At 34.4% G+C, this 27,668-nt stretch overlaps 3 protein-coding genes across 9 annotated transcripts; 2 read left to right on the plus strand and 1 right to left on the minus strand.

Annotated features, from left to right (window-relative positions):
- The first annotated feature begins 5,158 nt into the window (after positions 1-5,158).
- Positions 5,159-7,015, plus strand: LOC110622367 (protein CHUP1, chloroplastic). Its single transcript, XM_021766851.2, has 3 exons — positions 5,159-5,298; positions 5,404-6,246; positions 6,337-7,015. Exons 2-3 carry the CDS (start codon positions 5,419-5,421, stop codon positions 6,796-6,798), a joined length of 1,290 nt encoding a protein of 429 aa, XP_021622543.2. The 5' UTR covers positions 5,159-5,298; positions 5,404-5,418; the 3' UTR covers positions 6,799-7,015.
- A 253-nt stretch (positions 7,016-7,268) lies between these two features.
- Positions 7,269-11,091, plus strand: LOC110622763 (peptidyl-prolyl cis-trans isomerase FKBP16-4, chloroplastic). 3 transcript variants are annotated; one of them, XM_021767385.2, is made up of 10 exons: positions 7,269-7,450; positions 7,537-7,674; positions 7,904-7,959; positions 8,049-8,104; positions 8,512-8,569; positions 8,735-8,809; positions 8,984-9,073; positions 9,389-9,466; positions 10,538-10,578; positions 10,704-11,091. In XM_021767385.2, exons 1-10 carry the CDS (start codon positions 7,372-7,374, stop codon positions 10,729-10,731), a joined length of 699 nt encoding a protein of 232 aa, XP_021623077.2. In that variant the 5' UTR covers positions 7,269-7,371; the 3' UTR covers positions 10,732-11,091. The 3 variants fall into 3 exon arrangements, with proteins under 3 accessions (XP_021623077.2, XP_043815655.1, XP_021623078.2); XM_021767386.2 differs by having other exon boundaries at positions 7,273-7,450; positions 7,907-7,959; XM_043959720.1 differs by lacking the exon at positions 10,538-10,578.
- A 1,551-nt stretch (positions 11,092-12,642) lies between these two features.
- On the minus strand, positions 12,643-17,613 carry LOC122724525 (aspartic proteinase 36). Of its 5 annotated transcripts, none has more exons than XR_006351969.1 (10): positions 17,230-17,613; positions 16,449-16,578; positions 16,101-16,348; positions 15,380-15,607; positions 15,117-15,279; positions 14,312-14,385; positions 14,094-14,190; positions 13,745-13,965; positions 13,423-13,494; positions 12,643-13,297 (listed from the first exon to the last, which is right to left on the minus strand). XR_006351969.1 is itself a non-coding variant. In XM_043959719.1 (10 exons), exons 1-10 carry the CDS (start codon positions 17,454-17,456, stop codon positions 13,131-13,133), a joined length of 1,470 nt encoding a protein of 489 aa, XP_043815654.1. In that variant the 5' UTR covers positions 17,457-17,613; the 3' UTR covers positions 12,643-13,130. The 5 variants fall into 5 exon arrangements, 2 of the variants coding, with proteins under 2 accessions (XP_043815654.1, XP_043815653.1); XR_006351968.1 differs by having other exon boundaries at positions 13,745-13,968; XM_043959719.1 differs by having other exon boundaries at positions 13,902-13,965.
- Positions 17,614-27,668: the final 10,055 nt, after the last annotated feature.

Here is a 27,668-nt window from a genome sequence, read left to right on the forward strand (position 1 = left end):
TATTAATATATAATTTTAAATTTAAATAAAAGAAAAGACATCGACCTTAATATGCCACTTATAGTAGATATGATGATGGAAATATAGAAAATTTGATAAAAGTTATTTTGAATGGAGCCCTTGGGAACATTTTAAGAAAGATTCTTCATAAGACAATGATGGTGCTTCACAATTTAAAATATAGTACAACACCATCTAGTGCTAACAAAATTAGTTAAGCTATTTCATTTCTATTTTAGATCTACCATACAATTTGGTAGATCCTACATGCAGGCTAGAGTTTTCATTATAACATAGCAGAAACACAAATATCTCAAAAAATGGTAATCCCATGGCCGTGTTGGAAAAAAACTCCCATGTCTTTCCTCTTCCTCTTTCTTTCACATGAGATCATTTATGCAGACCGTACATCAAATTAAAACTTGTAATAATAAAATTTAAAACTTTATTTTCTATCCCCATTTTTTCACTGTTGTCGACTCTACTGAATGGATTTTTGCTAATTTAAAGTCTAATTACACCCAAATTGATGGACAACAATGGAACATTATTTTTCCTTTGGAAATTTGGTACTTATGAAAAAGAAGAAATAAGGTGATCTTTGAGAGTCCTGCGCAGAACCCGCCTATGTCCAAGCATTTTATTTTACAGCAGGCTCTTGAGAATACTTGAAGCTTGGAAACATGCTTCAGGAGTGGGCCATACTATTTCTAGATTGTCCACCACCTTTAGTTCTTGGTCCCCTCCTGCTATGTGATGGATTGCTATAAATACAGATGGTGCAGTTAAGGGTTGTCCAGGACCTGCGGGTTGTGCTGGGGTTTTTAGAGATAGTAATGGTGATTGGATTCTTGGCTATCAATCTGCCTTGGGTACTTGTACAGCAATTGAAACTGAGTTTTTGGGCATTCTTTTGGGCCTTCGAACAACGTGGGATAGATGATGGAAATTTGTGCAGGTTCAAACTGATTCACAGGTGGCCATGCAATTAATTGAGAAAAGTTTAGATGGAGCGGGCCGGGTTAGGAATCTAATTTCTGAGATTACGACTTTGGTGGATTATGATGGAAAGTTTATTTCAAACACATCTTTCGCGAGGCTAACTCTGTGGCGGATTGCTTAGCGAAATCGTCAGTTGGAGGTCCTCTTGGAATGCAAATTTTGGAAACGCCTTCTATGTAGTCTCGGTACTACTTGCAAGCTGATACTGTTGGAGTTATATGGTCTCGTGGCTTTGCTTAAGAGTTTAATACCCTCCTTACTATGTAAAAAAAAAATAGGCATGATCAATTTATTTGTAATATTTTTTAAATTACAAGTCAAGTTAATATATAATAAAATCAACTTTCGTTTTTATGATTATAAATACAAAATTTATAAGTCAATTTGACTAAATATATTGGTATTTTGCTATCATTTAATTTTAAAATTGTACTGAATATTATTTAATATTAATTTTAATAATAAATATGCTTATAAATTAATTATTATTAAATATGTAAATTACTTATTAGCCCTTTTAATTAGTTAAATACATAATTATTTTAATTTTAAATTAAATAAATATAAACTTGAAATAACTTATAAATATTATTGTTTATAAGTTAATTTTTATAAATGCCCCAAAATTAACCAAATTTTATTACTTTGAAATCCATTTGGAACTCTATAGTATTGGTAGATCTTTTTCCTATAAATTAGGTGATCAGCAAATTCAAATAGCCCCCTTTTGCAAGTAAAGCAGAAGCTTTTTATTACTATTATTTATGAAGTTCTTCATATGCATTAATAAAATTAAATTTTAGTAGAATTAAAAATATTAAAAATTGAAATGTGTAGTTAAATTTTAATATTTTTTATTTACCAATATAAAATATACACAACTCAATAATAACAATAAATAAATAAATGAAATAAATAAATTTACAGTTGCATAACTTAATTAAGATAATCATTCAGTTGATTCGGTTTAAAATCGAATTAAATCGAATAAATATAAAATTAAAATTTAAGTATTTATAAAAATCGAATCAAATCAATTTTTACAAAAAATTAAATCAAATTGAACCAATCTGATTTAGTTTGATTCGATTCGGTTTAGTATTTTAAAATTTAATTAGAATAATTTAATTTTAATATGATTTAATCTCTCTATATTATTGAAAATAATATACTATTATCACTAATACGTTTAATTTGATTTTTTTTATCAAAATCGAACCGAACTAAAATAACTAAAATTTTTAAAATTAAAAACTAAACCGAACTAAAATAAATAAAAATCAAATCAAAATTTCAAATTAATTCGGTTTAATAAGTTTTTTCGGTTTTAACAAATACTGTTCACCTAATCTTAATATTCTATTTAGACAGTGAGTTTTTATTGATTAAGAATTAAACAAATGAGCAATACAAACCGGGATTGAAACCCAATGACAAAAGCTAATTATAATTGAAACATCCGTTACTAATGCATGAGCTGTTTCATTAGCATGCCTTCTAACCCAGGACAAAGTAACCCATGGTATTTGTGAAAATAGCACCTTGCAATCTTCAATTATCAGACCATATTCATTGATTGCACAACTGGGAGAGAATCCAATTCCACCACACATGGTTGCTCTAAATGTTTATTAGTCAACCAGTTCAACAAACATCTCAGAGCCAAAGCTTCAGCCACCTCTAGACTACAACATGGTAATAAACCCGAACTAGCTTCTACAAGCCCATCATTAGAACATCGTGCTACCCAGCCAAACGATACTGTTGATGACTGTTGGGTTTCAGTCATTATGGGTAAGGTCAGGCCCAAAAAAATAGAATTGGTCCAAAGCCCGCGAAGTCCCTTAGGCTGACCAATCCAGCATTTCGGGCCCTAACCACATACGGGGCAGATTCGGACTCTAACCCAGACAAGCGGGGCAGGCTGAATCACCCGTGAGCCCGGATCCAGCAGAAAGAAATCCAGCCCGGTGATGTGATGTAAGGAGAAATAGCAGGCTCAGGCCTAGGTCCAGTCACTTTATAACCCTGCCCGCATACAGGCCAGAAGAATTAAACAGCCGACTGGCATGGACCTAAGTGACAGAGACAAGTAGCACCACTGTAAGGCCATTAGACGACACTAATGGACGAAATGGAAAGTTCTCTCCACCTAAATTCACACTCGTACTCATATGGTAAAACCCTATTTTTTGAATCTAGCTAATGTAAATAAAGCATGAACATTATACTTAATAGTCCCATTTACAGGCGGTATACAATCTGCAGAAACAACAGCTACCCCATTAACAGGGAGTACATAATCTGCAGAAACAACTGCAGTTTCATGTACTGTTCGAATTCCAGTCGATCTTCAACCGGACTGCGCCAGTTACCCTCCTATAGGGATATACTTGCAACTGATTCCACCGAAAATTATTCCTTCCTCCCCATATACTCCAAGCAACCATCATAAAATCTTCAAAGCTTTCATTTCCTAAAGTTGCATGCAAATGGACAGCAAACTCAAGAAAATTATCAAACCCAACACTGCTAATATTAAGCCCTTTAAACCTCCAAGCCAACTTTGCATGTGAACAATCTATCAACGCGTGCAATATCGATTCCTGCTCACCATAAAAATCACAAACTGTAGTTAACAACATACCTCGCTGCGCAAGAACAATTTTAGTAGGCAGAATTCCACGACCACACTGCCATCCAACTTGCCTCACTTTTGGAGGAACCTTCATCTTCCATACGACTTTTCAAAATGGGGATACTATTCGAGCATCTCGCAAAATAAAACGCCACAAAATATGCTTATACTTAATTTTACCGAATACCTTCCATCCTTAGAGGCGTGCCAAATTGACTCGTCAACCATGTGAGGGCTAAATAACCATTCAGTAAAGAAATATTCCATCACTGACTGTCTTCCCAAATTAATTTCGACACCTGAACATGTTCAAAACCTTCAACAACTTCCAATTGCAGATAAAAAGAGTGCTCGTTTGGAATCCATGGATCTTTCCAAACATTCACCTTCAAACCCGAACCAATTCTCCATCTCAAACCATTTAAAATTGCAGAAGGGAGCGATGGTTTTTAAAATAAGATTTGCAAATGTTTTTAAAAATCTCAAAAAATCTTCAATTTCAACCCACAAAATTGGTGAATTGCTAATGTTTTCTTTTAAAAATTTTTAAATTTCTTAAAATTCTTTTATTCTTTTCAAACAATAAAAAATTATTTAAATTTAAAAACTATGAAAAAAAAGCTTATTTTATAAAACTATATCTTACAAAATCTTAATTTATTATGCTTTCTCTCACATAAAACTTTTAGAAGGACTAATATAAAATATTCACTGGTTTAACTTGATAGCAAACACATCTGAATAAATTTGAAAGATTTCAAATTCTATTTTCCAAATTTTCAATCCTATTTCGAAAGATAAAAACGAATGGGAATATAAATACCTAATTATTTAGTACACATAGTTAAGGACTCTTGAGAAGCCCAATGACCCTAACTCAAAATTAGGCAATTTTATAATAATTTTGTTTTTTTTATATGATTTATTTTATTTAAAAAAATAAATGAACTTCTTATAAAATTATACATAATTTTATATTCCTTAAAAATAAAATATTATAAGTTTAAAAAAATTATTACCTTCCAAACAATAAATTTAATAAAAAAATCAATTAAAATTAAAATTTTGTTAAAATATCATGTAATGGTGATTTGGAATCAAAATAACTATAAAATATATTATTTTTTGAATTGAAATAAAAACAGAAAAATGGGAAAATATTTACATTTTCATCCTATTATAATTAAACAAGGTAAGAGTTTGCATTGGATTTTGATTATAAGATGACCTTGTGAAACATACTCTTTATGACCATTTTATTTATTTAAAATTCATTTTTTTCTCCTATTTTTTATGGGACTTAATGTCCAAAACTAAATAACATAATATATAATTCCAATTTTAACTTTTTTACATTAAAGATGAGATCTTTTATTCAGTAAGATCTTGACATCTTTTTCTAAAGATCAACTTATGAACAAGCATGCTTTATAATTTGCAGGGAATATAATGAATAGAATGGCATGGAGGGAACCATCATTAATTTTTTTTTTATAAAAAAAGCAATTTAATTGAAAAAAAAAAAAGGAATTAGATTCCAAACACCATCAAGAAAAGTGATGAAATGAAGGTGGCGTATGGTGCTATAGAGATTAGTCAAAAAGCTACAATAACCTCCACCATCCCTCTAATCAAAGAAAAAGCCATGAACTCCAAAGGTAAAGAATCTTTTAACATAGTTTCTTTTAAGATAATTTCTTGATAACCCATCATCCCAATTCTCATTTTCATTAACTATATTGATTTCTTGTTTTGATTTGTAGCTGTTTTTGTTGAAGATGGAGAGCTCAAATTCAAAGACACAGGTTATCAAGCCATTGTTCTTGAAAGCTGGTATACCTTTGGCTCTTTCTGTGGCTGGTTTTATCTATGCTAGGATCGTATCAAGAAGAAATATAATTTCTGAAAATCCTTCTTTGGAAACCAAGTTGGATTCCCTGGAAAATTTTGATTCTCATGAGGTGTTTTTGAATAATTCTGCAAAAGTTGATGAAGAACACATGATCACAAGTTCCCAAGCTTCGAGCTCAATAGAGAGTTCAGATCTTTCTCATGATAAGGCTAGTTTTGAAGGAGAGTTATTAGGATTCAGAAACAGAATTGAGAAGCTGCAAGAGAGGGTGTTGGCCCTGGAAACTCAGTTTCTTCAATGTCTTGCCATGAAAGATGAAGAAGCTTTGCTAATGGAGATAAAGAATAAGTTGGTAGTGGAGGCTGCTCATGTTGAGTTCTTGGATAGAGAGGTTTCTTCAATGGAAGCTGAGAAAGAAAGATTTGAGAATCTGGTGGTAGAGTATCTAAGAATTCTTCAACAGCTTAAATTCACAAAGCTGGAAAATGGGTTTCTTCGAAGGAAAGTAAAGAGGATTTCCAAGAAAATGAAAGAGCAATCGAGCTTAGTAAGAGAAAAGGACTTGAAGATTGAAGCAACGGAAGCAGAAATCTTGAGATGCTATGATGAATTAGAAACAAGGGCTAGCATTATAAAGAAAATGGAGGATGAAGTTAGAGAACTGCATACCACTGTTGATCAACTTCAGGAAGAGAAGAATGAACTTCTGCTAAAGCTAAATCCTGCAGAAAATTCAGACACATCAACATCAAAGGTCTAAGAATGAATTTCTGAATTTTTTTTTTTCGGATGAATTTTATTGGTTATGAATCTTTAGCATTCTTGAAAGTTGCTTATTTTGCAGATTGATGCAGCTGTGACAATGGAAGATTACAATCAGCTTGTACATGAACTAGAACAACTACAAAAAGACAGAGCAACTGAATTTGCAGAACTAACTTACTTGAAATGGACTAATGCTTGCTTAAGGCATGAGTTGGTGAGAAATCATGAACAAGAGCAGCAAACTGAGCAGAAGAAGGAACATATAGCTGCAGGTGAAGAGATAAGAGACTGTGGATTACTGCAGAAACCAGATAGTTCAGTTTTGAACCTCAATGAACCGTACACAGGTGGGTCAAGCAGCAGCCATGACCAGAGTTGTTCAAAAAGGAAAAAGTTGCTTCATAAGCTTAAGAAATGGGTGGAAGGGAGTGATCACATGAAAGAAAAGCAAGAAATCAAGTGCCTTGGCAGGCTTTCTGTTTCAGAAGAAGCAGAGGAAGATCATATAACTCATGCAAGGAGGTCTTGCTCTAGTGCATAAATCAAGAAATTCTTGAAATTTCTATGTCCTCGTACACAATTATCTAGAGGAAGATAAAAATCATTAGCAAATACCCACAATTGTATTGCTATTACAATGTAATCAACACCTGTTAAACCACACAAAACTCAATACCAAGTGGTCATTTGAAGCTGTTCTTCCTTCTGGAGACTGTACACCCATCTGCAATTCTATCATGCACTTTCAGTTTTATCAATTTACTTAGTAAATTACCTGATAAATTTAGAATATAATTATTGAAATAAGACTACAAATTAAAGGCATGACTTGCTGATTCATTTTTAAGATTTGAAATTTTGGAAATCTTCTGGTTCTGATTGAAAGTAAAGTGAAGACTGGTTCAATATTTATAAGGTAAATTTCCAATGGGACCCTCCTCTGTTTGGAAGTAGCCATCAAAATCCAATGGCAGAGAAATTGTTTCCAATATTTGAAGTGGCTGATATGTGGATGGTATTGCCAAACTTATCTTCCTCTCCTTCTCTCAGAAAATCTTATATTAGCAAACAAAACAGGGAAAATTAACTAATTTCTTTCTCTTTAACCAACTCAATGGAACTTTCCCTCTTCCCTTGTCATCAACAGAACCCTAATCTCATTCACAAGCCTCTCCTCTCCATTGCAAGTGCAAGTAATCTCTCTCTGTCTCTCTCTCGTATTGTAATTGCATAAATTTGGTTCACTGAACAGCAAAGGATTGTTTGAATCGAATCACAGGGAGGAAATTATCCAGGAGTTCAAGTGTGATTACATGTCGCTGCTCATTGTCTTCCTCTGATGATATTACGAAACCCGCCTCACTATCATGGCACAACGAAGGAAGAAGGGCATTGATTGCTACTCTCCTTACTGCCAGTTAGTTGATGAAATTTAGCCCTTTTCTTTGTTCTTTCAGTTATTTCTATAAAATCCTGCTTATCTTATGGCCATTGGAATTGAATTATTCCTTTTGGCCAGTTGGGTCTTGACATCTATTACTATAGTTGGCGATTGAAAGGATTTTTGGTTATGTGTTACATTTTTTTTTATCTTCATTGCTTAATTCACATTCATTATCTTTGTATCTGGTTTAATTGTAACTCAGCAGTTGGAATTCATACCTGCAATGTGTCTGAGGCTGCTAGCACAAGCAGAAGAGCAGTGAGTCCCTTGTTTCCTGGAGGTGATCAGTTTGCTGTTACAGAATTTCAAATGGATTTCTAAAGTTGAAAATCTTTTGTTTCTTGCAGCTTAGAGCTTCAAAAATACCAGAGAGTGAATTTACAACCCTTCCCAATGGTCTGAAGTTAGTGTCCTTCCTCATACTATGTATTCTGTGCTCCTGTTTTAACCATTTTAATGATGATGCCATCTGATCCCAACATCAAAAGATTACCTGCAAAGTGCAATGTATTCTCACGTGTAGGTGAAAAATTAAATTTTAACGAGTTGACCAGAAAGCCTGAGTCTTCTTTGTCATAACTAGAAAGAAAGCTGTTGCCTATATGATACATCTTGAAAAACAAAAAGAATAATAAGAATTTCAGGAAGTTGACTTATGGTGGTCTGAATAAGTTGGTATTGTTTTTCTACTTGCTATTTCATTTTTTCTTTCTAAATGAAAAAATTCTGCATCTAGAATGCTTATCCATAAATTATACACAGTCCGTGTACTCAAGGATTTCTGCGGATTTTGATGACGATGTTCTTCAGGTACTATGACTTGAAGGTCGGGGGTGGAGTTAAGGCCGTGAAGGGATCCCGGGTTGCAGTACGGTTGTGGTCCAGTTAAATTGATACCTTACACATAAAAAGCCAAAAAAAAAAAAAAGAAAAGAAAAGAGAAAACCTTATGATGTCCTACTTTCAAAAATTAAGATTTCATGTCTTTCTGGTTATCTGATACAGACAGCTAATGTAATTATCTTTGTATTAGGTTCACTATGTAGCCAAATGGAAGGGAATAACATTCATGACTAGTAGACAAGGACTTGGTGTTGGAGGTGGAACGGTAAGTCTACATGGTGAAACTGTTCCAACATCTTTAATAATTCAGCTAAAAAGAGCAAAATTCATTGTGGTATATATGCTTGTGAATGTGTGTGAACAGTTATTAAATATAGGTTTCTCAATCATATGTCTTAAGTTTCCTAAAACTTCTTTCCTTTCTCTTGAATTGCTTCAGCCTTATGGATTTGATGTGGGCCAGTCAGAGAGGGGAGCAGTCCTTAAAGGATTGGACCTTGGTGTTGAAGGTATGCGTGTAGGTGGGCAGGTGAGAACAATTTCTGGATACATGATATGGTTGTTCTTTCTTGAAAATAGTATGTGACATTAGCAAGTAAGAGCCTGTAATATGAAGAGGTTAAGCTGTAGTTAGGATTGGATAAGTTTCTAATACATATTCTACTAGCCATGTCATCATTTGAACAAAAATTGTATGAGAATTGACAAAATTACAGTTAATTCTCCTCGGAGATGGAATTTGTGCAAATTTTTCCTTTCTCTATTAAACCTGAGTTCACTTAAAAACTGCAAAAACTTACTATTAGATAAAAGGTTTTTAACATGTTTGATTAAATTTTTGCAGCGTCTATTAATAGTTCCTCCTGAGCTAGCATATGGAAATAAAGGAGTTCAGGAAATTCCTCCAAATGCAACAATAGAGGTAAGCAATTTATCATCTCCCTTGGTTTTGTAGCCTGGAAATGAAATGGATCTTTGGATTTTTTTTTTTTCTTTCTTTTGTGCATCTGAAGGCAAATTGATCATCCATCACCAGTTTAATACTGAAATAAGAGTTATCATAGGTCATAATGTATGGTGTTTGATTAATTCGGTGATGCTATTAAAAAAATATTCTATATGCCTGATAGCTTCCATTTTTCTGCAGCAGTCATTTGCATTTCACCATTCCTGTAATGCTTAATTCCTATATCAAACCATAGCATAGAAAACAGAATGCTGAAAACACAATGGGAGGGGGAAAATATTATTGCTTTCTAAGTTGCTATTTCTTTTCTCTAAAAATTGATCACATAGGAGAATTGGGCATCCATTTGATTTTTGCAAGACCTGAAGTCAGTTCAACGTTTATGATAAGAAATGGAATTGGAATGGCTTTGATCTTTTAAGCAACATTTCTATTAAGAAAATGGCATGTGCAGGCCTATATCTATCACCACCTTATCTTCCGTTTTATTATGCATTATTAATTTAACAGTTCCAATGTTTTAGTCTGGCAAGTCTGGTGACTCTGTCTCTTAAGATGGTCTTATCTGAATCTTCCTCCAACATTTTACTTATTCTTTCAGTCAATTCTGTAACTGGTTTATGCCTTTAAGTGAGCTTGGCAAAACGTTTTCTGTTCTTCCAATACTAATAAAGTGTCGAAGTTTGTTATTTCTTTTGAATCTTAAAAAGAAGACTAAACCAAATCACATCTATCTTCCTAACTTATTGCAAGATACACTGTAAATATTATGAAGTGATCCCAACATTTGCAAATATTTAAGACGAACAGTTTCTCTGGTACATAGAGATTTTCTAAGTAGAAAACCAGAGGGTTGCAATTCAGAAACTTCACACAACTAAGGTCTAAGGAGAAAAACAAAGGAAGCTTTCTATCCATGCTAGATGTGTGAAGGAGATATTCCCGTTATAAGCATTCATTGCATCTTTTTTGGGTTGAATCAATGAAACTGGATTTATTTGACTGTTATATCCTTGGAATTTGCAGTTGGATGTTGAATTGCTGGCCATTAAACAAAGTCCATTTGGGTAAGTGATTGAAGCCAAAGGGATTGTTATTCCTAACTAAGCCTGGAAGCATTAAATTTTATTTCAAATACACTATCATTTCCAGTATTAGTTGGGCATATCTGAGTCAATATTTGGTTTTGCAGGTCCCCTGTAAAAGTTATTGAAGGTTGATGCAACTGTTGCTGGTCATGTTTGTTTTGTTAACTTGGATGAACCAGGTAGGCACAACAGCTTACAGGAAAAGTGAATTGCTATCCTTCTCTGAACTTCGTTGTGGACTGGATTGCTTACGTTCTTGGAATTTGAAGGAAACCCTGGCCACATAAAATGATAGCATGATACTTGTATTATTGTAAGTACCTTCAAAATCACTAGTTTTGATCTTATCCTCACCGTGTACTCTGTTCATAGTTATCTCCCATTTCTTGGCATTCAGCTTATTCTACTTCTCTATTGAGTGTAAAAGTTGTTAGCATGTTAATTATCACAGAACATATTTCATTATATCCAGGCTCACAGATTCTTAGTTCATTTATGCTTAAGAATTTCCAAAAACTATGAGAAAAAAATGATTATGCAGAATCATAAAAATATTATCCATCTAATCACGTTGAATCTGAGGGCAAGAAAATTCTTTGTTCTCTGTTAATTACTTTGTGTTGACAAAGGAGATGAGTCCTCTTTTGTTTAATTATATATTATTAGCATTATGCGCACATTTTACAAATAATTGTATCAGTGGTGTGAGATTCACCCATTTGTACTATTTTTCTTGCCTTTTATTTACCCCATCTCATCTTTGTGCCATTATACTTTTCCTTCTTAGCTATATACATTCGTTTTATTTTTTTTTCTTCAGTCATTACTGTTATCCCCAGAAAACCTGCCCAAACTGTGGCTCCATAGAAGTACCATATCCTCTGAGCACAAATCCCAACTATGGTGACCAAAACTATCGTCTTCGCTGTGATACTCAATCTCAGAGACTTTATTTTGATACAATGAATGGAAGTTCTTATCTAGTGCCCAGAAGCATGGCCTCATTTCAGCGGATGGTTGTGCAACCATCACCATGGGTATCTGGCGCATGTGTTGCTCAAGATATGCTGATGAGTGAGGGCCTATGGTTAAACCAGACACTCCCTTTTAATGTCACTTTGTCTAACACTTTCAACTGTTCACCGAAGCTCCTTGTCTCTCCTCTCAATTGCACTCCTAGTCTGTCACAGTTACTTGGGAGAGCTCTGAACATGTTGAAAACAAGCGATCACTTCAGTGTGCCAGCAGTCACGACCTCAACAAATATACCACTGGATGATGAACTTCAATGCAGAAGTTGCAGACTTTAGGTCTCTAGATTGGCTTACCCGGGGCTGAGCCACGTGTCAACCTGTGCTCAAGGAACATTACGGTACCTAGATCCTGAGTATTACCGCAATTACCAGTTGACTGGTAAAAGTGATGTTTATAGTAATGGAGTTGTGTTGCTTGAGCTTTTGACTTCCCAGAAAGCCACCAACTTCTTACGAGATCAAGATGATGTTAATGTAGTCCATTTATGTGAGCCAACAAGCAAAAAATGGTGCAATCATGGAAGTCATTGATCAACAGCTGCTTGGCAAACATTTCTCGGGCAATATATTAACATGGAGGAAAGAATGGATAGAATAAATTTATCATAGTGATTTTCAGGGATCCAGAGCAGGTAAAAGTCTCCTTGTTCCCGTCCCACACAAAATCGAAGCAGAATAAAATTGAAAAAAAAAAAAAAAAGAATGCTGAACAGAACGGGCTCCGAATAAATTGCTATCCCTTCGACAAAAAAAAAATGCTATCCCTGCATTGTTCGATTAATACTGTTTCAAACGATTTTCATAACTACAAAAGATACTTCAAATCCTTCTTAAACCAAATTCAATCATATTCAATTTTTATAAATTATAAAAACAATAGGTAATACAACATAGATCCTCAGTCGAAACATATCTTAAACAAAATACAAATTTAAAGATGATAAAAACAAATCCCTTAAGTAGCCACAGACAGGTCCTTATGAGTTTCCTAATAAAATTAATCCAAAGCTAAAAGGCATACAATGGCTAAGCTTCATGTATTTCATTTGAGAAACATAGAATTACAACTCTTGAATCAGAATAGAAACCTCACAGAAATGAACACTTACAAAGATATCCAACAAGTAACAAAAGAAGCACGCAAATAATAAGAAAATATTGACTAGCTTGGACAATATTCTTTCTATATCTCTACCTATCCCAAAGGTTTGTCCCCACAGAAGATCTGTTTTCTCCTGGGACAAAATATTATCTTCTACTTAACAACCTGGTAATGATACAGCACCCAACCCAATGCAAAGATAATTTACAATTCCGGCAGGACTCGAGTATGGAAGAAGCCCCAGAATCAGCAATCGGAACTAGAGAAGAATTATGTAACAGCAACAGCTACCACTGTAATCCAAGTAAAGGACTTGCCTGGCCACCACTATAAATAAAAGCTGGCTAAGCCAATTCCAACTGGACAAAGAATTGAATTTCAAACCTGAGGTTTAATTACAAAAACTGGAAATTAGTCGATGCTAATATGTGCATTAGGAGAGACGTGATGCTCAGAGGTAGCAGCTTGAAGAGCATGTCTCTCGACGAGCTGCTCACACTCAGTTGTCCTGAATTGATGAAATCCTTGCTAGATGTTAAAGAGACATTCACAGATGATGAGCCTGAGAAAACAATAAGAAGTATCAGAGGAACATGTTAACAGTTTCAGAAAGGCAAAATTAAATTTTTTTAAAAAAAAAAAACACCACAAAGAGAGAGAGAGAGAGGAAATGTGTATCAGGCTTACAGTCATAGTTAGCCCATCCAATCCGTTGACGAGCCAAATCATAGACAAAAACTTTATCCTTCAGAACAAGATCTGCATTGCAAAACAGACGAAGTCATTAAACTCAAAAGATTTCAGAGGTTAGAGAGTAAGAATAACGGGATTTGAAGTCTATAAGTTTCTTTTTTGTTTTTTTTTTTGCTTTATAGATAAACGTTGCAAGTTCATGAGCCTTTTCTGTAACACGTCGAGGGAAACAGATATGATTCAATTATAGAAAAGATCAAAAGTTTGTTGAAAACCCAATTCATGTATTTTTGAAAATGGTCAATCCTTGTAATACCATGGAAAAAATTGAAGGGCAAAAAAAGACTCCCATGGAATGCTGATACCCAAGAATAAGGAGGTAGAAACAAGTGAGATAAATAGCAAATTTATGCAATTCTGATACAATATGACTGAACAATTTGTGGTACACTTGGCCAGGTCAGGCTCTTAACCTCCTAAAATTGTTACTCCTCCTTGAACCTTCTGAAAACCAATGCACCACAATGCAGCTCCACCCTGCTAAAACAAGTTTGAGATCAATTATCCTTTATGCAATGGTATTACCAAAGCAACACAAGAAACATGTTCTAATTTAATGGTTAGGGGAAAATTAATTAACTAAAAGCCAACATGTGAAAACTTACATAGAAACCAAGATTTATAAGATATTCTTCTGGCTTTAACAGCATAGATGCACCACCAGCAAAATTTAAACTGACTGGAGGAAATACCTCAGATACACTGCATAAGCAACATATAAGTATTACTTGGTTCTCAAGGGAATGGTGTTGGGAGCACAGAATCTTTCTTATGTCAAGCATAAGCATGAATAACTACTTGAAAATAAGAGAGACGAAAGAACCTGTTGGAGACTAGATAACACTGGCTTCCTTTAGATATCATGGGAGTTACAGATGGTTGGACCATAGCAGTTACCTACTCAAGCAATAAGCAAATTAACTTCACATTCACAAAACTTTGCCACATTGAACAAAATCAATGCTGAAGAATCTCAGCTAAGTAATCTAATTCAATAACTTTGCTACATTAATCTAACATAATAACTATTGATCAGCTTGCAACCAGATTTTGAAGATTACGATTTAAGAGGTCTTGTAATTTTCCTCTCAAAAAGAAAAATAAATAAGAATTGTATTTCCTATGCAATGCAAATTCTTGAAAGACCAACTAAAAATCATATGAGAGTCCCACCAGCTATTCTCTCATCATTTTAAAGCTAATAAGTCACAAAAATCAAAATGAAAGAGAATATATAATAATTTTAATGATGGATTTGGACGATTTTTATAACATCAATTGAAAAACAGAGTGGATAAAATGAGAGAGAGTGAGAAGAACCACTCTAGCATAAGAATAAGACCTACTTAAAAACTGAAATTTCTCACCATGGACATAACAAAGTGAACATTTACGATGGAATCAAAACACCAAATCATTAATCCATCAGATTCTAGTTGACCAAATTATGCTTTAAATGACAGAAACCTAATCACACTAGCTCCACCTTGTTCAGAAAGATACAAAAATGGGTCCCTGTATCTAAAAGCAATACTGCTTGAAATTTAAAGTTTGTTTCATAAGAGGAATTGTGAATCTTCTTACATTAGTCCCATAGCGTGTAAGCACTTTAACAGTTAATTACTTACAGCACTGACAAAAGGATCATAAGCCTCTTCCACAAGATATGCCAAAGTTGTTCCAGAGTCGACAATAGTTCCTCGATTACTTGATGTTGCAAATGCTGCTGGATCAATGGGTAACAATTGTCCATTGACAGCTATACTCTGAAGATTTAAATTATAATGAGGCCTGAAAAATTTGAGGAAGCAATCAAACTTACTGGAAATTCAATAATGAACAAAAGAAGGCTGTTTGAGAAAGGAAAGGTTTCAAACGGAAAATGACATACTGTGATGGCACAAGGGGACTATAAACTATTCCTGGCTCCAAAATCTCACCAAGTACCAAAATGCCACCACCACTGCCCTCACCTTTCAAGCAATGAGAGAATACTCTTGGTGTTATCCCATGCGATGACAGTTGTGATATGACAGAGAGATCACCTTGGCCAAATCCAAATATTCCATCAACTGCTTTATCTGTCTTAGTCAAGTCCCCAGACTGGAAGGTGCTACATCTGTTTTCAATGCCAACATATAGACCAATAAGCTTCAGGTAACGAGAAAAAAAAATGAAGAAAAATATAAGAGAAAAATTGGGCGAGGAGCAGAAGTCGTGTAATTAATTTGTCACAAAGGGCACTAGCAGCCAAGAGATGCATACTTACTTATATTGTCAAATAGCCAACAACAATGATGTTATACGATCATTTAAGAACAAAGGCATATCTTCATTATTGGAGGGGTTATGGCAAAAGATAGGTCAATTTTGTGCTGAAATTGGTATTGATATTGTTGGTTAGGAACACAATAACTGATTATATTTCACAGCACATTGCTGCAACTACAGTTGATCAAGGTTATTCCAGGGCAATTCCATATGATATGCTCCATTGAGAGAATATAGTGTATGCAAAGTCTTGTTTTTAACTCCTCCACCCATCTCTTCTTTACCCTAATAATTCTTATAACTTTGCATCTTCCATCCTTGTATGAGTTATAAGAGCTTACCCAAAGTTAATGCTGGCTGAAGAGTTAGCAATCAAGGACTCTCCCACAACAGCATCAAAATAAAATGTATCAGATACATAGTAACCCGTTGTCCCACTTCCATCTCCATATTGGAATGAGTAACTGCACTGATTACTCTGAGAGCACTGAGTTGCTGTGGTTTGAATTTCTGAAGTACAAATGGGGTGGGAACATGGGACTAGCCCAGCAGTTGACGAGCTGGCAGTATCGAAGTAATTGAGCTGAATCTGAAAAACACAATATAAACATGAAACTACACTTCAGTCTCTCAATACAAAAACTCACTAGGCACAAGTGCCGATGGCAAGGTAAAGAAACAGAATTTACTCCAAGGCCACTGGATTGTGGGCAATTGCTGCAGGAACTGCAGGTAACCCACAAGACATCGCTTCCTGTATCAATCTGCACATTAAATTCTCTTGGAGGAGAGCCCAATTTCACTTTTGTAAAATAGAGTCTGGAACAAAACAAAGAAACCAAGAACAATATAGTTAATGCCCATAATTAACTACCAAAAAGAAAAACACAAGTAGTCAATATTGTCCTAATTTAAGTATGAAACTGCAGAAAAAACTGAAGTGAACCGAGACAGATGTATTACAAGGGCACCCAAAGCCAGGAGAGCAAAAACAAAATTAGTCCAACAAAAACATTTGTCTACAATATAAATCGCATTATCACAAATCAATTTCAGATGATAAAGATCAAGCAATAAATTTGATTATATCAAACTCAATCAATTGTCAAAGTCTCTTTTTTGTTACAGAGAAGGACAATTACGAAGAAAACTAGAAAAGCAAAGAATCCATTTTTTCTTACACAAACCATCATGAACTAACATCTGAATCTTTTTTCTTTACTTTTCTTATACTTTTGGCCATTGTGCAAAGAGCACATGTATATGTAGGAAACAAAAAATATGTTGATAATTGCTTAGCCCAATCAATAAAAAGAAAGACCTTGAACCAAATTTACCAATGAAATACATTAATTGTGAGGCGTTCGTGAAGATTAACCACAAATTATTAAAAGAAAAAAAAAAAGAACGAAAACCCATCAATGCAAACCAGAAAGAACAAGAACAGCGAATCAAAGAAGACAAAATTACCCGACGAGATAGGGATCGGAAGAGCCTTGAACTGAGAAGTCGACGACACCGCCAACAAAGCCCTGCAAGAGGCGGGCATGCCTGAGTCTGTCCCGAGCCCTGAGTTGGTCAAGTTGGAGTCTGTGGTTCAAAGGAAAAGCCCTGTGAAGAGGGAGAAGAGTAGCACAGTAAACCACCGACACAGGCAGCAGAACTGCCAAGATCAAGAACGGCCACAAAGGCCGCATTTTGAGTCTGTTATAGGTAGTTTCTTTAAAGATATAGATGAGGGTGATGGAAGGGGCAGCTCTTTCTCTGATGCATCGAGAGTGAGAGAGAGAGAGAGAGAGAGAAGAACTGAAGGAGAAATGGTGGTTAAGTGGAGGAAGTTTCAAACTTGGATTAAGCTACTTATTTATGGAGATGACTGAAGACTAATCAGCTGCTTGCTCAGCTCTGAGCTGGACATTCGAAAAACACCCTTCTTTTTTAATTTCTGCAATTCTTTATGGAAATTAATCATTATTTTTAAAAAAATCTTTTGCGATAAGTTTCGCCTACACCTCTAAATTTATATTTCATATTTTAAAAAATAATATTTTTAATTATTTTTATGAATATGTTTCTTATTTTTTTTAATAAAACGGATGGTTATATTAATAAATTTCTATTAAATAAGAAAAATAGGTAAAAATACTTGTTAAATGTAGATTTAAATCTTTACATAAGATAATTTAATAAAAATATTTCTCTTTTTTTCTCATCTTGAATATAAATCATTAAAATCTTTCGAATAAAACTATAAAAAAGAGTTTCTACAAGATAAAGTTCTAATGAAATTTCAAGATTGACGTCGTGATTATGATTCCGAAAACTCATAATAACTAGTAAATATTTATTCAACATTACCTTCCGAAACAATTGAATTAATAAAATTTAAAAAAAAACTAATCACAAAAATATACATATGATTCTTCCACATTAACGAAATATCTCTTTCTAATTCTTGTCTATTGACTGAGAAGTAAATATCAAAATATAAAAAATTATGAAAAAATTTTATATGAGAACTAAAAGTTTTTATTTTCATAAAAAATAAAATATATTGGATTGTATGGGAGAAACCTTTCCGCCATATAAAAGTCATAAATGACGATCAGAATATTTCTGTAACTCTTAATAGGGACAATAATATCTTCTTTTTCATCGATAGTCAATTGACGCAGATCATCTTCTATGAAAAAGAAAAGAAAAAATTAAATTAAAAGAAAAATAATAGTATTGAGTTACAAAGGGATCACAGAGGCAAACAAAAATCGCTAAATATATTTCTTATTTTAAAAGCAAGTTTCATACTTCTCCTTTAATTTTGGGGTAATTTTTAATTTTATATAAAAATAAATTTTTACCCAATTTACCTACGTCTTTTAATGTATGATCAAAATAATTAAAAAAAACTAAATTAGTCCTTTTTTGCTAAAAAATAAAAATTTTAATTTTTAATAATAGAATAGTAATTTTATATTTTTTACATAGTAAGGAGGGTATTAAGCCCTTAAGCAAAGCCACGAGGCCATATAACATCAGCTTGCAAGTAGTACCGAGACTCCATAGAAGGCGTTTCCAAAATTTGCATCCCAAGAGGGCCTCCAACTGACAATTTCGCTAAGCAATCCGCCACAGAGTTAGCCTCGCGAAAGATGTGCTTGAAATAAACTTTCCATACATAACCCACCAAAGTCGTAATCTCAGAAACTAGATTCCTAACCCGGCCTGCTCCATCTAAGCTTTTCTCAATTAATTGCATGGCCACCTGTGAATCAGTTTGAACCTGCACAAATTTCCATCCTCTATCCCACGCTGTCCGAATGCCCAAAAGAATGCCCTAAAGCTCAGCTACAAGTACCCAAGGCAGATTGATAGCCAAGAATCCAATCACCATTACTATCTCTAAAAACCCCAGCACAACCCGCAGGTCCTGGACAACCCTTAGCTGCACCATCTGTATTTATAGCAATCCATCCCATAGCAGGAGGGGACCAAGAAATAAAGGTGGTGGACGATCTAGAAATAGTATGGCCCACTCCTGAAGCACGTTTCCAAGCTTCAGTATTCTCAAGAGCCTGCTGTAAAATAAAATGCTTGGACATAGGTGGGTTCTGCGCAGGACTCTCAAAGATCACCTTATTTCTTCTTTTCCATAAGTACCAAATTCCCAAAGGAAAAATAATGTTCCATTGTTGTCCATCAATTTGGGTGTAGTTAGACTTTAAATTAGCAAAAATCCATTCAGTAGAGTCGACAATGGTGAAAAAATGGGGATAGAAACAAGAGGCATCAATACTAATCCAAAAATTATGCGCATCTCTACAGTCCCTAAGTAAGTGGAAAATATCCTCCTGGCCAAGATTACATATAGGACAAATACCTTGAGAGGTGAAACCCCTTCTAATTCTTTCCATATTTGTCATAATCTTCTTGTGGGCAACCTGCCAAAGAAACATAAATACTCTTTGAGGGACTTTAAGTGTCCAAATCATCTTCCATAGAGGATTTCCATGACCACTATTGATTCCATAGAGAGTATTATAAGCTGAGCGAACGGTAAAATTACCTTAGAACTCCACTTCCATGACAAGGAGTCAGTATTTGCAGCAACATTAGAAAGGCAAATTGGCTGAATAAATTGCAAAATATTATCCGGAAGTAAATCTTTCAAAACATCCCAATTCCAACCCGTTAATGGAGACCAAAAATGTCGCACACTTACAGTAGCCATCGAGTCATCAATGGGAATCAAAGCAAATTGGGCAAGAGGCCCTATGGAAAGCCAGGAATCGAACCAAAAATTCGTAGAGGATCCATTTCTAACATCCACCATAAGGCCATCCTTAATACTCCCATAACCTTTACAAAAGGCTTTCCAAATATGAGATGAGGAAGCTGCAGCATTAGGGGTCCATTTGGATCTACCCTGTAAGTATTTTTTAATGAAACACTTAGTCCAAAGGCAATCATCATTCTCCATAGCCCGCCAAGCCAATTTTCCCAAAAGAGCTTTATTCATAGTAGAAAAGTCACGAATCCCCAAGCCTCCATGATCTCTAGGACGTTTTAAAATATCCCAAGCAACTAAGTGAACTTTAAGGGATTGATTACTACCTTGCCAAATGAAGTCTCTGCACACTTGTTCCATTTCCTTGCAAAGCGAAACCGACAGCAAGTTACATTGCATAGGGTATATAGGCAAAGAAGAGAGCACAGATTTCACCAAAGTAGTACGACCCGCCATGGATAAGGTTTTAGCCCTCCAACCCTCAAGTCTTTTTTTCATGCCGTCTAGAATATAGCGGAAAGTGCCCTTATTAATACGTTCATGCACAATGGGAACCCCCAAATAACTCCCCAAATCCTTTGTTAAAGTGAAACCGCAAAAGCTAGCCAGAGAAGTAGCCAAAAAGGCAGATACGTTGGGAGAGACATAAAGGCTAGACTTTGTAATATTAACCTTCTGCCCTGAAACAGCCGAGAAACTTCCAAAATAGCCATAATATGTTGAAGCTGCTCCAAACTTGCTTCAGCGAATAAAACCATGTCATCAGCAAACATCAGATGAGAGATAAGGGGGCCCCGCCTAGATAGAGGAATCGGCTTCCAAGACCCATCCCAGACAGATTGTTGGATAAGAGAAGCCAAATATTCAATACACATGACAAACAAGTACGGCGACAACCCATCACCTTGCCGAATACCCCTGGAAGGAAAAAACTTATCTAAGCTAGAGGCATTCCACAAAACAGACATGGAGGTAGAGGTGACACATTTTAAAATTTTTTCAATCCAAGAATCTGAGAAACCATATTCCTTAAGGACCCACCCAATAAACTCCCAATTGAGACGGTCATAAGCCTTTTCAAGGTCAATTTTCAAAGCCATGTAACCTGTAGATCCTTTAGTTGTCTTCATAGAATGGATAGTTTCCTAAAATACCACAACATTGTCAATAATTTGCCTTCCAGGAACAAAATTGGATTACTCGGGACCAATCAAATCTGGCAAAACAAGCTTAAGATGATTGACCATCACTTTCGTGATTAGTTTATAAAGGACATTACATAAACTAATCGGACGAAATTGTGATGGTTTCTCAGGATCGGCAACTTTGGGAATCAACACCAACAAGGTATCATTTAATTCCAGAGGCAGAGGGGCATCCTTTAAGATACTAAGGACAAAGTCACTAACCTGCATCCCAATGGAACTCCACATTTTCTGAAAAACCCCGGCCTGAAAACCGTCTATACCAGGAGCTTTAAAAGGCGCCATTGACTTAAGAGCAGTAGTAACCTCATCCCTAGAAAAATCCTCATTAAGAATGAGATTATGTGTGCTATTGAGTCTTGTAAGAAGGCCCGACCTGGCCCTATTTAACTCTGAAGCTCTATCAAGAGTATAAAGATTACAGTAAAAGTCTCTCACAAGAGCCTGAAGCTGAACAGAATCCTCAATCCAATTACCCATATCATCCATTAGCCGAGTGACCGGAGATTTCTTATTACGAATCAAAGCAGAAAGGTGGTAATACCGAGTATTCCGATCTCCAGAAACAATCCAATCTTCCTTGGATTTTTGGAACCAAAAGAGTTCTTCTTGTTCTAGAATATCCTCCAACTGCTTTTTTGGTTTGAGTTCCAATTTTAATAAATATTGCGGACCACCAGTAGAGAGAGTTTTCTGAATTCCAGCAATCCGAGCCAAAATACGTTTCTTTCTGCTGAAGATATTACCAAAAGAATTTCGATTCCAAAGGCGTAAATCCGAAGCCAAATTCTTAATAAAATCGGGAATGTCAGTAGAAGAATTTAAAGTATTACCAACAATCATCCCCAAATCTGCATGGTTCATCCATGCAAGCTGAAAACGAAAAGGACCCTCCATACGGTGCACATGTCTGTTCAAAGAAACCACCAGAGGACAATAATCCGAATGAAATTTGGCAGGATGAGTAACATAAGCATGTGGAAAACGAAATTGCCAATTAGGGGAGCAGAGGGCTCTATCAAGCCGAGCCCTTTGAGGGAATGAGAAGACAGACCCCTGGACCAAGTAAAAGCCGAGCCTTCAAAACCCATATCCAGCAAACCATTATCAAAAATCCAATCCGAAAAAAGTTTTGCTCCAGAAATATTAAATATACTGTATCCTTGAAGCTCAGATTGGAAAGGGACACAATTAAAATCACCCAAAGCCATCCATTCATCACTCAAATCAATAGAGTCAAGCTTCAAGTCGGTCCACAAGATACGTCTGCATGGGCTATAGGGGCTAGCATAAATAAAGCAAAGGTTCCAGGAAACACCAGACACAAGCAGAACTTTACAAGCAACAAACTGAGGATGAGATTCAATAAGTTGAATACTAAAGTCATTTTCAGTCCAGAAAATCCAAATACCGCCACTGAAGCCCAGAGATTCAACTCGAATCCAATTATCAAAACCCAACCTACCACAAATAGCATCTGCATGAGTGCCACTCACCCTAGGCTCCATAATGCAGAAGATGTCAGGTTTAAAAAGTCTCTTGTATTCTAAGAAAGCCCTCCGAAAGGTAGGGGAGGCGGCGCCTTGACAGTTCCAAGAAATAACTATCATTAAAATAATAGTAGTAATGGTAAGAGAAATCCCCATTGGCAAAAAATCCAATCAAAAACAAAGACACGAAGACATCAATTGACCATCTCTCCCCCCAGACGAGAGGCTAAAGCATTACCCCCCTCAAGTGGAGTCTCCGAAATAATGTCCATCTCTTGAATCGCATTCGTTTCCAGATTCTCGTCAATATTAAGAGCAGAGGGATGCAGAAATTGATTCTCCGCATTAGGAATGTCTAGGTTACCATTTGCATGAGTGTTGTCATGGTTAGAAAAAATACCCCGGTTGGTAACAATACGAGAAATCAAAGCATATTTCTTCCCTCCAAAAACAAGGACATGTTCTGTCTCCTCCGTAGCTCTTCTGGGTTGAGGAACATTAGCCACTTTATTCGAAACTAAAGAAGAATTGGTAGGAATAGAAGTAATATCTATCCCAGTATCTCCAGCATCAGGTCTCATTGGATTTTTACTGGCAGATCTTTTAGTTTGCAGGCCACTAGAGGACGGCCCAGCTCGGGATGAGCCCTTATCAATAGTATTAGAGGGGGGTAATCTCATGGGCTCAATAGGAGCTGGCTCATTAATCTCCAAAGCAACATATCGATTAGAACGGTCCGTCAAAGGTTTTGTCCCTTTTTCCTTAGCAGAAAATTTCTCCTTAGAAGACTCCTTGTCGACTAGAACTTTGTTAGAGACTTTTTCGAAATTTCTCTTATCTTTTTTGACAAGCATCCAATCCCCATAATCATTGACAATCATCGGATTATTAGGGATTGCTCTTCCCTTGTCCTTATCCAAATCAATCGGATCATTGGCATGGGCTTTCCCCGCAGGATTACCGGCACCGCCAGAGCCTCCCCTCGCCGGGCACTTCTCGACTTCATGGCCATATCGATCGCAACTGAAACACACCAGGTGGAGCCCTTCATATTCCACTGGTCTAACACGTCGGCGAAGCTTGAATTTGGCCACCAAGGGTTTGTCCATGTTAATCTCAATGCAAATCCTGGCATAGTGTCCTCTACTCACCATACTTGTATTTCGATCCACCTTAATAGGTTTTCCGAGCAAGCCTCCAATTCTCAAAAGGAACTCGTCATTGTAGTATTCAATAGGTAAGCAACGAATCCTGGCCCAGACTGTAAGTCGTTCTAAAGCATTAGCAGCATACGGATCAAACTCAGGATGCCATCACCGTACTGTAAGATAGTGATTAGCAATCATCCAAGGTCCACCCAAAAGTGCATGATCATAGTCTTGCTTGCTAGTGAACTTTACTAAAAAATAGCAATTATCAAGAGCTATAACATTGAAATGAGACTTCGGACGCCAAAGCTCCGAGATTCTTTTTGATAAATAAACATAACCAATCGAACGTCCCAAAAGTTTAAGAATCAAAGAGTTTCGCCAGGGCTGTCTGAGCCTATTCTTTTCTTCTGGCGTTATTTTTACCCGAGGGCAAGTAGCATCCCCCTCATCATCAGATTCACATGATGCTTTACTCATTGAATCATCATCAAAACAAACATCCCTAGTCCCCATATGTTGATTCAACAACGTGTCTTTAAAAGAAGATTTAGGGAGATTAGGCTTCTCCGACTCCTTATCATCCCTCCTTGTCCCACCATCCAAAACCTCTTGGTCTTCTACATCCAGGTAGTTAACCAGATCATCATCAGGCAGCTCTTTACGTTTTTTCCTTGTACTCCTATCAATCAGATCGTCCTCCTCCATAGAGGTAGCATGGTTGCCATCGTCAAAGGCGAGAGCGTTTGCCATCTGAATTCTTTAAAGTATTTAATTAAAAGACTTGTGTGTGGACTAGAATAGTAATTTTATATTTTAATATTAAAATTTGTTTAATAATAAATATTAATTTTTTATTATTAATTATAATGATTAACATCTTATTCTTAAGAAATTTAAATATATTATTTTGATTTTTAAAAGAAAACAGATTAATTTGATGTTAAAATCAAAATCAAAATTTTCCAATAAATTAAACTAAAATTTTAACTTTGGGTAAAATTAGTAATTTTTTGAGGAGTAAAAAAACAAAAAATAGATTTCATCCATTTGTCCTGCGGCATGACAATTTAAGTTTAGATTAGTTATGGTTTCATATCATTTTCACACCAAAATCCGCGCACGGCGCGTGTAGAGCACCCCTTTCTTCACCAGCCACAGCTGCCAGCTGGGCTTTGGCCATTGGCGATTGTAAAGCAATAGCTAGTTGCGATCGTATGATTGTAACGTGAAAAGCTATTGGGTGGGGTCCATCTTAAAATGGCTGAGCGTTGCGCTAATTTTAAGATACAAATTATTTGGCTTGCTTTTCATAGGCTAATTTCATTAAAATATCGCAAACTAATTAATTTTTTCTTATGCAATTGTGTTAAATAGTTTAATTTCAGCTCAGTCTAATTTTATAATTATTAAATTAAAATATTTCTATTAATTAAAGTATATAATGGCACTAAGTTTGAGTATCATACAAATTATAGTAATCCATTCCTCTCATACGTTTATTTTTATTTCATTTTGTGTAATTAAAGAATTTTATTTATATATTTTTATTTAATATTTATAAAAAAAAGTATATATTCTTTTTTATTTTCTAAAAAAAAATAAAATTTATTAGTTCTAAATTAATAATTTAGTTACATTAGTTGTTTAGTTTACAATCAAGCAATATATATAAAGGATGATATACAAGCAAATACAAAATAAAATAAGATTATTTTTGTGAGCTGAGATCCATAAATCACCAAATGAGAATATTTTGACAATGGTTCAATCCAACCAAAAAATCAATGAATTAAAATTATTTTAATGAGAAGCAGATAACTGGAATAAATGTGAATTAATGAATCAGATAATAAGTTTAAAGAGATTTAGATTTTTTAAGAGAGTAATAATAATAAATTCAGCAAGTTAAAAATTTTCAATTCCGGTTATGCTATATATATATATATATTCTCGGTTACGCCTGCATCGTTTATAATACATTTTATAGAATATAATTAGAAAGTTTTTTACAGGTTTACTAAATGGCTCATTTAAATGAAGATAGTTTTTCTTGGATCGATGTTCGAGTTGTTAAATGGGGACGGATCATAAATTCATTTACAATATATTTACATTGGTTCAAATTCAGCTCGAATCAATTAATAATTCACTGATCCGCCATGAAATGATATAATCCTTTTATTCTCTCAAAATCTCATTAGTTCATATTTGGATTGGTGCCAACATTAACACGGTTCATTCTATATATATTTAATATATATGTGGTACGAGTTTTAAAAAAATGTACCAACTCTCAAATATATTTAATATATCTGTGGTACGAGTTTTAAAAGAATGTACCAACTCGTTTTGAGATCTAGTTTCTTTGTACAAGTTAAATTTTTTATTATTTAATATGATTAGATATTTAAATTATTTGATTAAATTTCATAATTTTAACGGACTCTTTTATTTATATATATATTTTTTATTTTTAATTATATTATCAATATTTTTTAATATAAGGAAATTTGTTCTTATATAATAATAATAATGATGGTTTTGGTTTGAGTGTGATACATGTTTGATTATGAAGCATGATTACAATGATTTTTTTTGACATATTTATAATTTGTTGAATGTAGTATGCGCTGTCAATTTCAGTGTTTATTTAATATTATGATTTTTCTTTATGATCTTACTTGTCATATCAAATTATTTTATTAAACAATATTTAAGTTGTTCTTAAGATTAATAAGAAATCAATTTCAGTGTTCATTTAATATTTACTATCAATTAAAGTAGACTTTATAGGGGTGTAATCGAGCCGAACCGAACCGAATTTTGTAAAGCTCAAGCTCGTTTATTAAAAAAATTTGGAAGTTCGATCTCGAGCTCTAATATTTGATTCGAGCTCGGCTCGAGAATTAAATATTATAATCGAGCTCGATTCGAACTCGACTCGTAAAAGGCTCATTCGATTTAATAACGAGCCTAATTCGAGCTCGAGCTCGAAAAGCTCGATTAAGAAGCTGGTTAATAAAACTCGAGCTCGAACTCGGAAAGCTCGATTAAGAAACTCGTTAAAAAAGTTCGAGACCGAGCTCAAAATTAAAAAGTTTGGTTTGAGCTCAAGTTCAGGCTCGAACTCGAATTAATAATTACACTTTAATCAGTTTTTAATCATCATTAATTTAAATAATATAAAAAAAAGAGAGTGTACATAAAAAAAATTACGTAATACAATTTGTAACTAAAATAACACAAATAAATATAAATTCAACAACATAATAAAATTAGATTACACACAAAATTTAATATCAAACGAATAAAATTGATTCCAACTTCCAACAGTTGAAACAAGCTAATATAATTTAATTATCTTCATAATCATCTTCATACTTGTTCAATTAGTTAACTTGAATTTCAACTTCAACATCCATATAACCTTAATTAATTATTATTAATATACTTTGATAATTATTATTATCTTTTATATTGTATGCTTAATTATATAAAAAAAAATTTATAATTATACTTTAATTTTAAAATGTATATAATTTTTACAACTCAATTTATCATGTAATACTATAATTTAAAGAATACTTATTATAATAATTAATATTAATTATTTGTGATTATACATTAATTTTATGGAATCTTATTATAATAATTATACACAAAAGATTTTTATAATTTAATTTTAAAGAATATTAATTATAATAATTAATCTTAATTATTTATAATTTTCAATACTATAATTTTCAAGTATTTATAATAGTTTAAATTTTATAACTTT

This window comes from Manihot esculenta, chromosome 9 (assembly GCF_001659605.2).
Source record: "Manihot esculenta cultivar AM560-2 chromosome 9, M.esculenta_v8, whole genome shotgun sequence".
In the NCBI taxonomy this organism is placed as follows: domain Eukaryota; kingdom Viridiplantae; phylum Streptophyta; class Magnoliopsida; order Malpighiales; family Euphorbiaceae; genus Manihot; species Manihot esculenta.